The sequence below is a fragment of the Lipotes vexillifer genome, unplaced genomic scaffold (genome assembly GCF_000442215.2).
Source record: "Lipotes vexillifer unplaced genomic scaffold, Lipotes_vexillifer_v1.1 scaffold104, whole genome shotgun sequence".
Lineage (NCBI taxonomy): Eukaryota > Metazoa > Chordata > Mammalia > Artiodactyla > Lipotidae > Lipotes > Lipotes vexillifer.
This window is the reverse complement of record NW_006789458.1, coordinates 1057934-1073440: the sequence shown is the minus strand read 5'-3', so window position 1 is coordinate 1073440 and position 15507 is coordinate 1057934. Positions and strand designations below refer to the sequence as shown.

At 38.6% G+C, this 15507-nt stretch overlaps 1 protein-coding gene across 1 annotated transcript in view; it reads right to left on the bottom strand.

The window, feature by feature from the left end:
* WDR64 (WD repeat domain 64) overlaps positions 1–15507 on the bottom strand; it is a 155248-nt gene that overhangs the window by 122712 nt on the left and 17029 nt on the right. The window contains exons 3-5 of the mRNA XM_007462623.1: positions 8491–8590; positions 5720–5823; positions 1646–1756 (exon numbers count right to left, since the gene is read on the bottom strand). Coding sequence (XP_007462685.1) covers positions 1646–1756; positions 5720–5823; positions 8491–8590 — 315 coding nt within the window. The remainder of the gene's footprint in view (positions 1–1645; positions 1757–5719; positions 5824–8490; positions 8591–15507) is intronic.

Sequence of the window (15507 nt, the reverse complement as noted above, 5' to 3'; positions counted from 1 at the left end):
AAAACATAAGCCAGAGCACTGTGATAAAGAGTGACTTAAGAGGTCATTTTGGATCCCATGGTCAGGGAAGGTGACCTTGGATCTGGGACCTGAATTGGTTGAGAGGAAGATTCAGAAGAGGTTGAAAAGAAGGATCCTAAGAGAAGAGATTAATGTCAAAAAGATAGAAAGGGAAAAGGCTATGGAGTCTTGCCCTGGACAAGGCAGGAGGGGATGGGGGGTGTCAGATACAGGGAGTGTCATATTTTGCCTTTAGAGAGAGGAAGGAAGAAAGAAGGGAAGTAGAGTTGTATTGTTAGTTAAAGCTGTAGGTGGAGGGCTGGGATTTGAAAGAGGGCAAGCCTTTCAGACTCAGTATTCTCAGAAACAGGAAGAAGTTCATCTGTCAAAAGGGAAAGGGCTTGAGAAGAATAATGGAATTTTGGAATACTTTCCAGGAGTGGGAAAGTGAGTTGGCAAGAATCAGAAAGAGATTGATAGATGCCACTGAGTGTTCAGGTGAGTCTGCAGACCCTGAATTTGTAGTGATGACAAATAGTGTGGCTTTGAGTTTTTCTCTAGCAGTGCTTAGCCACTGCAAAGGAGCAAAGAAGGGCTATAGCATATATCTGAGATTCAAGTTTTGAAGGACAGAGATTTAAGAGATGATCCATCCAGGGGGTAATGTGAGAAGGGAAAGAGGGAAGAAGCAGGGGTACTGAAGAGTGGAAGAAGATGCTTTCAATGAACTGGAGGCTTCTATGAGATTGAAAAGCAAGAGTGAAAACAGGAGAGAGTGGGAAGGAAAAGAAGTTGTAATCAAACTATACGATATGAGATAGTGACACATCACATTATAAAATACATCAAGCAAACAGCTGCCTTCTTTAAAATCATCTTGGTATCATTAGTTGGCCAATATTGTAGACAAGAATAGGAAGTTTACTATTTTACTGAGACTAGTATGGCACAGAGGAAGGTTAAATTATTTGTTAATCCTACATGTCCTTCAAAGTCAGCCTGCTTCCTGAGGGCGTTTTTTTAGTAACCCCAATGCTTAGTGATCTCACATCTCCCTGAGTACCTGCTCATTTTTACTGTATAATTTGCTGTACCATTATATTATGTATTATGTTTGTTTGTGAGAATCTTCAAGACTAAGTTTTGTTTGAGTGTAGGGAACATGTTCATTACTTCTATACATCTACAGATGCTCAATAAATATTGTAAGTTGGTTAAGTCGTAACATATCAGTAATTGAGGGGATTAACATTAACATCTGCCCATTAGATTTTTTGCCAGGATTAGGCATTTGATTTTAGTAGTTTTCTTACCAAATGAAGCTGGACTGAAGAGAAAGGCTTTGAACTGGTTAACATGAGTATAACCAAAAAGATAATACGTGGATTCAGAGAAAGGTATAAAAGAAGAAAGGAACTAACCATTCTCTCTCAAAAACAAAACAAATTAAACATACACTAAATGGAAAGAATGTTCGCTTTTAATTAAGACTCATAGAATATTGATGCTGGACTTGATTATCTTAGTTAAACCACCTCATTTTATATATGAGGAAACTGATGTTCAATAGAGAAAGTGTGTTGCTCATTTCCTCCCAGTATGAAAAAGACAATCCAATTTCTTTGAGTACCTCTTGGCACAGTACCTGGCTGCTCCCTTGAGCTTTATAATCCCAGACAATAATGGTCCTTTCAGTAGTAGCAACAATTCGTTTCAGCTGAGAGAGGTAATCACAACCTGTAATCCAGGAGGTATCCTGATAGAAAAGCATAGGATTGGCATGTTGTGCTTTGGAGTATATTGTGTTTTGTTCTATCACACAATGGTGGCTACTAAAAGAGCAGATTACTTACATTAAAAGCCCCATTTTGCCCCCTTATTTGCAGAGGAGCCACACAATGTCTCTTCTTCAAAGTCCTGAGAAGAGGCTCCCATCTTTTTCCCTTTCACCCTCAGCCTGAGTTTCTCAACACCATCATCTGGAGAATGACACAGCTAGTGCCTGGTGCAGCTCCCTGGAAGCACACAGCCACTGACCAAGAGTCATCTTTATGCACTGTTCTTTTACATGAGAACACTTCTGCACAGGAACTCAGTGGAACTAGATTTAAGGCACCGATTAAGTGAGTTTTCTGGCCCTGTCCTCATGCTTAAATTTTTTAGCTGGAAAAGACCTTGATGGTCATCTGGTCAGTGATCAAGTTGAGGTCAGTGAGTCTGCCTTGTGCTTTCCTAAATCCACCAGATTGGCATGGCTAGGATCCATAATATCTCTGACAACACACTACTTTACGAGAACTATGGCTCCCACTTGTGAGTGTCTCCTGTGTCAGAAACTGCTGCCTGTGTTTCAGGCATGCCCTTGATTCTTCTGTAAAACCCTTTAGGAATTTTAAGAAAGTTTAAGAAATGGAGGCTCAGAGACTCCTCTGCATGGCACCCTCAGTGCATTTCAGTGCATACAAGCAGGGTGAAAGTCAATCATTCTCCATCTCTCATAAAGCCACATTGGAATTCTGAGAGCAATTCACCATAGCTTTACAATATCTGCCACAAGATTACTGTTGCAGTTAGCAATATGGATTAAATAAATTACAATATTGCACTCAAGTTTTTTATGCTGTTTTCAAGTTTAGAATAAAATGTTTTCAAATAATTTTCACTGGCTATTTCCTTGTTCTCACAACATGGGTTTTGTCTGTTTTTTTACTTTCCTCAATAGTGAGCACTTAGAAAAACAGGTGAAGATTTTAAATTGAAGCTTCCAAGGAACAGTCAGTTTCCAAGCAATTCTCTACAATCAAATTAACTCAGAAAGCAAGGTCTGTGTCCTCTTTGCTGTTGCTCAAGGTTTAGTTTGGATCCTAGTCAATAAAGATAAAGCTACAGTCTAAGAAAACCTCTTATTCTCAGAGTGTATTCAGGCTCTTCACTGAGATTTTGATTAGTTATGGAGGAACCATCATCAGTCAGTTTAACTTAATTAGGAATTTTTTAAAAGTACTTACTGTAACTTTGGTGCTGGTCTGAACTCTCATCTATAAGAAAAAGGAAGAGAATAATGATCCCCAGTTGGCACTACAATTAAAGATGAAAATGCTGGCTCTAAAGCAACACGGTATCTCCTTGGTTAATCTCATTTGTCATTTCTACCTTCTGTTAGTCTCCTTGTTCCTTCTGCCTCTGAAAAATCTAGCTATGTAAAATAATGCACTGTTTCCTTTGGGCAAGTTTATGTTTCTGTGGCTTGTCTTTAAGCCTGGTCACTATGCTCTTAGGCTTAAACTTTATTAGTTATTTTGTTCCTTCTATTTGCAAACTGCCTCACATTCTTTAGCTATTCAGAGCAACCTTTGATACCAAAAATTGGGACTGCAAAATAATACTAACAGCAATGGCAAGAACGGTAAACATGTCAATATGAATATAGATTGATACAGAAAAAAAATTTTTTCATTTGAGTTATCTCTCAAGTTACTGAGATTTAAGAACATTCTATCCAGTGGGCTTTCTCTTTTATTCAATAAATATGTATTGAATGAATATCATATCCTAAGTACTATGCTGGTTGAGAATCACAGATTTATCCAAGCAGAGCTAGTATGTATTACTTGAGCAGCCTCTTATACCCTTAAAGCATGTTAAATGCTCCCAAGGTAAAGGTTAGTGTCTGAAGTATATTAATGACCTAGTTTCTTTTGCATGCTCTAATGGTCTTGGGGAAAGTCTAGAAAATGGCTGCCCAGAAGGATGGCTCATGTGAAAAGGAGAAAAAGTAAATCGAGATTACTAAAACTGTTAGTTCTGGTCATCACAGACTGTCTTTCATCTGAAGAGTTCAAAAATGCTTTTCCAACCGGGACTTTTTTCTAGATGGAAAAAATAAAGGGCTCAAAGAAATTCCTCTTCTATTTCTCTATCTCTATCTTTAGTGGAAGTCACTTGTTTAAGATTCTCTTATCTGCTCTAAAATTTTCATAATCCTTATAGATATCTTCTGAAGTTTTTAAATCTAGCCTTTTTGTAGGAACCTTCATTAATGACATTTACAGTCTACATCACCAAGCCCTCCAGCGAGCACCATGAAAATCCTTAAATATATTTATTCTACCTCAGATAGAGCCTAAACTGTGGGTGTAAGATATTTTGCATTATTAACGGCTATCTTTTAATAAATTATTCCTGTGACCTACCCTGCCAAATTACTTTTCTCACAGAATGTACCATCCTATTTTTAAGGCATGCAGCATTCAAAATACTATTTATTCCTGGAGTACCAAATCTTTAAATAGAAACAGATGGTGAGCATCTGCATGTTTGTGAGTACACATGTGTGTGCCTATAAGCATGTGTGAGTGAGTGTGTGTGTAAGTGTGAGGGAGAGAAAGAGAGAGAGAGAGAGAGAGACATATCTGGAAATATGATAATGCCCTCTCACTTATTTCACATAATCCTGAACTATTTCATTATGAAGATCATAATTTTCCTCCTCACTGTTTTTCTTTAGATACCATGTTAGTTCTATTTTTGAGGAAATAAAGGTAAAAAATGAGAAGGGAATTAATGCATCGAGAAAAGAGTGATCAAGGAAGGCTTTCACACTTCAATGAGGCAAATCCACTTTTATTTTCACATTATTTGTTCATAATTGTAACTGCCAACATTTACTAAGTGCTTACAATGATGTTAAGTGTTTTATGTTGATTAACTCATGTCAACAGCACAACTACCTAGGGAGGGATATTCTCTGGTTTGGATGAGGAGGAACTGGGGCCTGGAGATAAAAAGTAACATGCACAGCTGGTGGTGTGGAGGCAAAGCCAGTCTTCACTCCTGTGCTCAGAATCTCCTGCTGTACCTCTGGGTGCAGGCCACCATCTCTGACACTATCTGGCTGCCTATGATGGAAATCACTGAAAGGCTGAAAATTATTGTTGAAATTTTAATCATGTGATGATTATTTTAAATATATTTTATTTGTATAAAACTTGCCTCTACTTGGAAATAAACTAATAATTGGACCAATTTTTTGATATTTAACACCAAACATTTATTTTCATGGTGAAATATGACATAGATATCATCATACATTCCATGAAAATCTCATATTTTGAAAATAGAAGTCCAAAACATAAATTTAGAAAGAAATGACAATAATAGCAATGCCTTAAAATGTTTCCAACATTCATTATCTCATTTGACATTCACTACAATCCTCTGAGGGAGAGGAGACTGATCCTATTGCCTTCATTTTACAGATATGAAAAAAAGAGACGTGAAAAGATACAAGTTGGCTCATTAAGTTCCCTACTTAACATCTAGGCTGTTAAAATAGAGGAGCTAGAATTTGAGCCTTTTTTTTAACTTCAAGTACAAGGTTCTTGTTGGGACCTTTTATTACTTGGTAGTATTATGACAAAATCACTTGGCTTGTGAGTGTTTATGATGTTATCTGAGAAATTATCCAGGATCATCCTTAATTATGCTGATGCCACATGGTTCAATATGACACCCCAAGGAACAATGCCAAATGCAGTTACCAAAATCTCAAAAACTGCTGTGGGATTCAGCAAGCTCCTGGTTTTAGTAATACTTGGTTTTGTTTTGTGGAATAACTGAAATATGGCTATGGTTTCTGCTGCATCTGATACATAGGCATAACGCATAGACAAAAGAGAGGAAGAAAGGAGGGAGGAAGGAATTCAAACTTTCAAATTACCTGGCTATTAAAGACTGTTATCAATCCTTTCTGAGAAGCTGTTATTAGTAAATCCAACTGAGGAATCTTGACAATGCACTTAATCACATCCCGTCTTCTACTACCTGTCGATGGCACAACACTCATTTCAACTCCTAGCAGTAAAGATCCTAAAAGTCACTTGTTAGATTTATTTTAAAAAAAGAAAAAGGAAACAACCAACTTTTTGCTAGAAAGGCTTTAGTTACTTAAAAATTAAAGTGGAATAAAACCAAAAAATGAGCAACTATTGCTTTTTAATTATCCTTAAAGATAGTAATCTGACGTTATATTGCTTTCCAACTGAACATGGTGCATGAATTCCCAGAGAAAATGTAAGATCATACCCCATCCCACCTCCATGTGCACATTTCAGAGAATGAGTTTTCCAAATGTCTTTTAGAATCATTTCTATTTTAAGATCTTCACATCTCAGGAGTTCTTTCTTTGAACTATCACCATGTGATTTACACAGAATAAAACCTAATACTATCTCAGGCTTTCCAGTACAAAAGAATGAAACTACTTTAATACTGTTATTAAGGATTTTTTTTTTTTTTTACTTTATTCATTTTGAAAAAAACACTTTAAAGTTTCTTTGCCTATGTGCTGAATGATAAAACCACACATATTTGGCCTCTTCCCAGGATGATTTAAATCAAGTTTTTATAATTGTAAACTCTTAGAGAGGAAAAGCAAGTGGACAAATCTCATACTCCAGTATTATCCCCCTAATTCATGCATTCTCAGCAGAGAAATTATTGCTCCCAAAGGGGTACAAATTGGTTCTTGGGCAGGGGATGGGGGTGGCGGTGGTGTGTGAATGAGTTTTACTCTCTGTGTCAAAAGCTCAGATATACATACAGTACATAGACAGATACACAGTATATCTGAGGTATTAAAATGTCTGGGGGTCAGGGGGAAGGAGGTTGAGAGGGGATTTGGGATGAGATTAGAAAAGAAGGTCCAAAAGACTCCTTGGAGGGGTCAATAATGAAAAAACAGGCACAGAATATTATCTTATTCCAAGCCACCATCATTCTGTCTGCTTCAACTCCTTCCCCACTATAGACCACTTTTATCACAGAAACCAGAACATTTGAAGGGTAACTCAGGCCACGCCTCTCTCCTCTCTGCGGCCTTCTCACAGCTTTCTGTCTCACTCAGAAGTCTTTAGTGTGTCCACAAGTCCTTGGACATCTGTGCCCATGCCACTGTTGCCTCTCTAACCTCATCTTCTACTACTGTCCCCCTACCACTCCACTCCAGCATGAAGTGTGTGGTTTGCTCTCATATCTCCTTCAGGTTTTCCTCAACTACCCTATTTAAAATCTCTCCAAACCAGTTTCTTCCCACACTCCTGTTTTATTTTTCTCCACAGCCTGCCTACTTTATTATTTTTTCTGTAGCACTTAATTTACTTGTTTGATTTTTTTATTGTCTATCTCTCCCCATTAGAATGTAGACTTCATGACATCAGGGATTTATGATTGTTCATTGCTGTGTCCCCAGCACTTAGGAAGTTACTCGGCCCACAAAGTAGACCTTAACAATTATTATTATTATTATTTTTTTTTGCGGTATGCGGGCCTCTCACTGTTGTGGCCTCTCATGTTGCGGAGCACAGGCTCCGGACATGCAGGCTCAGCGGCCATGGCTCACGGGCCCAGCTGCTCCGCGGCATGTGGGATCTTCCCGGACCGGGGCACGAACCCGTGTCCCCTGCATTGGCAGGCAGACTCTCAACCACTGTGCCACCAGGGAAGCCCCTTAACAATTATTTGCTGAGTGAATAAACAAGTTACAGACCCCAACTGCTATCTATAAAGATGCTTTCAAAATTCTAATTTAGGATGGCAGCAACATATCTCCCTTACTCACTGGCCACTCTTCACTCAGTGATGACAGAATCAGGGATAGCTCCCTTGCTTCTGTTCTTTGATGATAGTTCCCATGGAGGGGCCCAGAGGTTAGGCTCTGGTGAGGTCTATGGTTGGGCTAAGGAAGGGTCAAAAACAAGGGTGGGTTTTTTGTTTTTTTTTCTTTTAAGGAACACCAGATTTGACCTAGACTATGCCCTTCATCTCAGAATTTGCTATGAAGTGCTGGAGGACGGGGCAGATTCTGGGATTTGCCTTTCCTCACCTTGGACTTCTCCCTCCCTGTAGGGAAGAAAGGAAAGAAAACCCAAGTTGTCAATAGTGGAGACGGAAATGAGTTCCTGGGGTCCAGTTTCAAATTTTAAAACAAATGACATATGTAAACTGGAGACCTCTTAACCTGAGGTAACACTCCTCTGTGATTGGCCCAAATTTACAGTTTTAGAGGTGTAGGGTTAAACCTCCATAAGATAATTAAGGGTGAGAACATGGAAAAGAGTTCTAATAAGTGAAAACTTGAAAATTCAATTTTAAGAATATTTATTTTTAAAAATATGATCCATTTGGTACCAAAGCATGCATTATTGAGGTGACATTGTAGAGAGCTTTAACTTAAGATCTGAACCTCTTCAGGAAAATGGGAATTTCCCTCCCTAACATACCTTACTTAGTGTCCTTCAGAGCAATGATATTTCCAACTCAACTGCAAGTTTCTTCTGATATCGCATTCGAAACTGTCACTCCCCTTTCTTGTTATATTGATCAAGTAAATAAGATGAAAAATGGTTTAATGGAAATGTTATAGTCCCAATATTTATTTTTGAGAAAATATTAAAACCCACATTAATCTATTAGGGAAATTTAAATTATCACCTGAAATTACAACTCGTTGTTTTCTAGAAACGAGGAAAACCAAATTTTCTTCATCCATTTGCGAAGTCAGAGAATCTTCATCAGAGAAGTATCCAAAGATCTAAAATCCCAAGCAACACATATAAACATGCACAATATCTCAGAAATGGCTGTAAAGTAAGAGATTTAATATTGGTTGAATTTGGAGTCTTAATTTGGATTAACAATCAACGGCTTGATTTGTAAATATCAAGGGGTTCTGATATAAATATCAGAAGGCAGTTTAACGTATTCAACATACCACATGCTGCTGGTGCATGATTTTTGAGCAGTCATTGATTTTTCTTTCCAATAGATAAACTGATGTACTGGGCTGGTGTCCTTGCTCAGACTGATAGTTCACTTAGGAGCTGGCACTTGTTTGGAAATCAAATCAGCCTCCATCAGACAGGGTCTCAGCTGAAAATCCTGACAGTGAATTTGGCCACTCTCAAATAACTATTCCTACCCATTTTCCATAAATCTTCCTGGACAAGATTTTTCATTCCTTTTTAGGGGGAATTTTGGAATTTTACTATTCCAAATCCTATCCTCCAGGTGTTGCATGAAAATTAATTACTATGAAAGGATATCTTGAAGTGAAAAAGTGCATTTTATTTGTGAATAAATTGTCAGATTATGTAATTCCAAGGAATTTGAAAAATAAGATAGCTGTTTTTCAGTTGTCTATGAGTAAGCAGAAATAAAGTCCTCAGAAGTTAATGACACACTATTTCTTGTAAACTTGAGACTAGCTGGTGCTTGGTAGTGAATAAACAAAATGAGCTTCTGAAATTCAAGTGTGCATGCGAACCACTGGGATCCTACTAAAGTGCAGTTCTGACTCGTAGGCCTGGGAGTGTGCATTTCTAAGAAGCTCCCCATGAGGGACCACACTTTCCATATAAAGGACCTAGTGACTAAATGAGTCAATTGAAAATAAATCAAAACCAACTATATATCAGTTTGTTTTAATAACGTTTGTCTATTTTGATGCTAGATGATGGCTTAGCATTACGTGTTAACATGTCCTTTCATCAGTTCGTTTACAAATGTTACTACTTCCTCCTTTACATACTCCCCCATCCAAACCTAACAACGTAAACCAGCTGCCTTAACAATTTCCTACAATTAGATTTCATTCTTTGGGAAGATGAAGATTATCAAATACTCTCTTGTATTTTCCACTTTTCTTCCCACCAGCAAAAGCAGTATTCAATTAAAAGCTTAAGTAACTTATTATCTTCTCAGAAATTGCCACTAATTTTCCATGAGTACAGAACCTCTTCATTTAGTATCTAATTACTTCTGAAGGACTGAGAAAAGAGAAAGCAGAGAGCTTTCAATAGATCTCTGTTGGAGCGGACAGGAATCTTTTGTCCCTGCAACTTCCTGTCATCACTCATTGATGCATTACGCAGTTAATAGATGTGCATTGATCTGCAACTTAGCCCTTGTTGGGGCCCAGAGTAGGCCAACCCAAAATGTGCGCCACTAGCATATCGATTATTATGAATTAAAGTTACTTAAGAAACAGCCAACACAAGAGGGACACTCTGATCCTCCTGTCTCCCTGAAAGCAGGAAATAAAGCTTTTGTGTGAAAGGTACACTCCCTTTCACTTTCACATGAAAGGATGTACCAGCCTGCATCTAGAGGTAGAAGGGACGCCCTTAATGCCAAAGAGAGAGAATTTGTGCGGAGAAGGGAGAAGCCTATATAAACAAACCTTGTTATATCTTTAATTTACTACCCCAAGCCCAAACTCTGTTATATTCTTTTTTTTTTTTTTTGTGGTATGCGGGCCTCTCACTGTTGTGGCCTCTCCCATTGTGGAGCAACAGGCTCCGGACGCTCAGGCTCAGCGGCCATGGCTCCCGGGAGCAGCCGCTCCGCGGCATGTGGGATCCTCCCGGACCAGGGCACGAACCTGTGTCCCCTGCATCGGCAGGCGGACTCCTAAACACTGCGCCACCAGGGAAGCCCTGTTATATTCTTTACTAATGGGCACCCCACACCTAAATTTCTTTGTCCTCTCAATTCCTCACAAATTTATTGTTTCTTTGTCTAAAAAGTACAAAAAGCTGCCTGCTTTGGCCACTTCTTAGATCCTATTTCTGTGGGACATCCATGTGCATAAATTAAAATTTGTTTCTTTTTCTCATGTTAATTTGTCTTGTGTCAATTTTATTGTTAATCCAATCACAAGAACTCAAGAAGAGTAGAGGGGAAAATTTCCCCCTCTCCAACATTCTGTATCATTTTTTAAAAAATATTATTGAAGTATAGTTGATTTACAATGTTGTGTTAATTTCTTCTGTACAGCAAAATGACTCAGTTATATATATATATATTCTTTTTCATATTCTTTTCCATTCTGGTTTATCACAGAATATTTGAATATAGTTCCCTGATATTCTGTATCATTTGAACCCACAATATGGCCTTATGGCAAGAGCATGCACTGTGGAGTCAGACAGTCCAATGTCTGAGTTCAGGCTCTCCAATTGACTGGTACTTAGAACTTGGATAAATACATTTAGCTCCTTTAGTCTCAATTTTCTCATCAGCAGAATAAAAGGTCAAACTTCTGAGGGCTTTTTTTAATGGTGGTTAAATGATGTAACGTGTGTAGAGCATTTTGCACTGTGTCTGGAATATAATAATTGTTTTTAAAATATTAGCTATAATTATCATTAGAAAGCCTAGATTAAGAAGGTCTCATGGAAGAGAGGAAAAAAATCATAAATTATATCAAGACCATAACCACTAATGAGAAAATTAGGCTCTCTCTGGAGATAGTACTTTAAAACTGTCAGTCCACTTGGGAATGGAAAAGTTTCTTCTAAAAGAAAAAGACCAGTCAGATGGGTACTGCAGTAAATTGATGTGTGTGGAACCTCATTGGGAAAGATTTATATGACTCCTCAGCCAGTCAGAACTAAGAGGGAAAGTCAGCCTCTTGCCCTTCCTCATTTATCAGGTCCCTGCAGCCTCCACTTCCTTTCTTTTCCTTTTTCTTTTTTTAAAGAAGATGTTGCGGGTAGGAGTTTATTAATTAATTTATTTATTTTTGCTGTGTTGGGTCTTCGTTTCTGTGCGAGGGCTTTCTCTAGTTGTGGCAAGTGGGGGCCGCTCTTCATCGCAGTGTGCAGGCCTCTCACTATTGCGGCCTCTCTTGTTGCGGAGCACAGGCTCCAGACGCGCAAGCTCAGTAGTTGTGGCTCATGGGCCTAGTTGCTCCGCGGCATGTGGGATCCTCCCAGACCAGGGTTTGAACCCATGCCCCCTGCATTAGCAGGCAGACTCTCAACCACTGCGCCACCAGTGAAGCCCTTCACTTCCTTTCTTACTCAGTTTAGAATCTATGGTCTGTCACTTCAATTCCACATTTCCACAATCCTCCATCCTTTTCTACCACTGCATTGGCCTGGCAGGAAACCCAACTCCTAGCTGGGTGCAAGGAAGCCAACTGCTTGTGCTCCTTGCACCCCAATTACTGTGGCTGATCAGCCACAGAAAATGTCTCCCAGCCCTATGGATGGGGCCATGAATCATTCACGAGCTCCAGCCTCCTGGGGCTTCAGTGCCGCCCAGCCATCAACCCATGCTTCTCTGGGTGATCTTGTATTACACTGTCCACAAAAGCAACGTCAAACCTCCAGTCTATCAAACATGTGCTCCTTGTAACTCTTAGCAGCTGGCCTCATTTCCTACTTCAGATGATAGTAGAAGTCTCCAGACAAGAGCTTTCTTAGCATTTCCTGCCACCCTACACAAAAATTAACCTGGTTTTGCATTCATTCTTTCTTCTCTTCTCCCTTTTAAAGGAAGATGTGTTTCTCCTTTCCTAGACTCATCCCTCCACGTATTCTTTGCAACTCATCCCCTTTCATCTTCGGAGCTTGACTCTTTTTTCCCTCAGTATCTTCTATCTCTCCCTTTCCACTGCCTTCCTTTCAACATGCTGGAATCTCTCTCATCTTAAAAACAAAATTACAGGGGCTTCCCTGGTGGCGCAGTGGTTGAGAATCTGCCTGCTAATGCAGGGAACACGTGTTCGAGCCCTGGTCTGAGAGGATCCCACATGCCGTGGAGCAACTAGGCCCGTGAGCCACAACTACTGAGCCTGTGCATCTGGAGCCTGTGCTCCGCAACAAGAGAGGCCGCAATAGTGAGAGACCTTCGCACCGCAATGAAGAGTGGCCCCCGCTTGCCACAACTAGAGAAAGCCCTCGCGCAGAAACGAAGACCCAACACAGCCAAAAATAAATAAATTAGTAAATTAATAAACTCCTACCCCCAACATCTTCTAAAAAAAAAAGAATACAGCAAACCTTCCAAAGGTAATTATAATTATAGATCATAGTCCTTAGTCCTTTTCTTGCTTTTCTCTTCTCCAGCTTCCTACTCCCAATATTGCAAACTCCTTCCATTGCTGTTAAGTTTGGATTCCTCTTGTAGCTACATTTTGCTTTTTGTTGGTTGTAACAACAGACATACTCTTTCTGATCTTTGACAGTCTCCCCTCCGTATTAGTTTCCTATTGCTGTGGAAGCAAATTACCACAAACAAAGTGTGTTAAAACAACACTCATGTATTAGCTCATATTTCCACGGGTTAGGAGTCCAACATGGGTCTCACATGGCAAAATCAAGATGTCAATAGAGATGCATTCTTTACTGAAGGCTTGGGATAGAGTCTGCTTCTAAGCTCATTCAGGTGCTTGGCCCGAGGTCCTCATTTCCTTGCTGGCTGTCAGATGGGGCTGCCCTTACCTTTTAGAGGCCTTTCTTCAGTCCTACTACATGGGCCCCTGCATCTCAGCACAAGCAATGGTACTTAAATTCTCCACATTTAGAATCTTCTTCTGCCTTCTTCTCTTTGTAAAGACTTATGTGATTACATTGGGCCCACCCAGATAATCCAGGACAATCTCCCTATCTTAAGGTAATTAATTAGTCATCTTAATTGCATCTGCAAAGTCCCTTCACAGCAGTTCCTAAATTACTTTGATATTTGATTGGATAACCAGGGGACAGGAATCTTGGGGCAGGTAGCTGGGGTGGGGGACACCTTTTTAGCATTCTGCCTATCACATCCTCCTTTTATAAATGCATTTCAGTACAGTAAGTTATTTGTGCAAAATACAGCAAAAACACCAATATTAGCAGCAATTTAACCTCAGATAATAGTATGAGAGAATTTTCAGATAATAATGTGAAATGACAAAGGGAATTAATATTTCTGCGTTAATGTCCTCTTTGCAAGTTCAAAACTGTCCACTGGGCACCTTTGCTGCCTTCCCAGATGGCACATCAGCCATGCAATCTGTCACACATGTGGTTTACAGTCACATCTATGATAGGTGCCATCCTGTACAACATCTGCTTTTATGGAAATCATGCATTTTGCTATTTTTAAGCTTATAGTGACACAATACTACAATGCTTACCATAAACAATTTCCAAAAAACACTAAAAACATCAAATTACTAAAATTTATTGGGGAAAAATTTAAGAGACATTATACCAGATAAACTCCTTCCGAAGAGACAGCTAAAGTTATTACATTTTGAAAGGAAATGTTTCAAATAATGTTTTTAAAGAGGAGAAAATATCTCCTTTCTTGTGATGGGCTATAGCCTCATGGATCTCAAATTTCTCTTTCAGTAGTTTAAATTTCAGTCTAGTAATTGTGATATGCTTAGAGTATTTTATGACTATTAATGATGCTTTAGAGTATTAATTTTCTTTTAACTCTGTTATTTCAAGGGCTTGCTCCACGCATTAAGTAATCTATCTTTTTAACTACACATTTTTTTTTTTTAGGATTACATAAGGAACACATGTTCAATGTAGAATATTTGGAGAAAATAAAAAGCAGAGGAAAATAAAAATCAGTAGGCAACTCATTTTTTAATCTATCCTGGAGCATTCTTTTCACATTTTTGAAGTCAGCAAATAGTTTTAGATTTATAGTAGTTCATTTTAAATTCACTTTGGGGGAACACAGTTATAGGCATCCCAGATGGTGCAATATGGTTCTTCTTTGAATTAACTGGGTGTGCTCCTGGAAGGAACATGTTTATGAATTGCCCACTGGAAATCTAGACTAACACACTATTGTAGGAAGAGAAGATTGTATCAATACCAGAATCTTCTACTGACTGACTTTATAAATTTAAGACAATCACATTTCTTTAGATCTCTTTACATCTAATTTCTCTCACTGTAAATTAAAGGGGCAGGTCCAGATGATAGTTGAGTTCTAAGGTTTCATTATTCTATAAATATCAATTTTTTCAAGTATATTTGCATCTAAAGCCTAGGAAAAGAAAGTATACCTTTTTGTGTCATTGCTACAACAAAGAGATTTATATCCACAATCAGGTTTGTATGTTTGTGCCAGACTTCAAAAGAATAAACCTAGTTTGTACTACCTGATAAGATTGACTGGCTGATAAAAAAGACTAATTTCATTTCATACTGTCTTCCAGCATTGAATTTCCATTTTACAGATGACAGATCTGAAGCCCAGAAGGGCTAGGTCACATGGCTTGAAATAGAAATGCCTCTTAGGAGCACTGGCACAGATAGTTTGTGAGGAAAATGACAGAAAAATAAAAAAAGAAACTTCCTGCACCATTTTTTCAGTTATTCTTCATATACATACAGTGTGCCAGAGGCTGGTCACAAATTTTTCTAAAACTTGCATATAATTTATAGGAACCCAGGGGATGTAACAGGATAATGTAATTTGAAATTGCTATATAGAGAGGGAGAAAATCTCAACTCCAAGACCGAAACCAATTTTTTTGTGTGGCTTTAGACAAGTCAGTTAACCTTTCTGTGCTTCATTTTCTTCCTCTTTATTACTGCAATAATATTATCCTCCATAATCTACATCATGGGGCTGTTGTGAAGATTAAATGAGAACATGCATGGGAGGTTTTTGAAAAAAAGTAAGATGATCATGATGTTCTAGCTGAAAAGGGAA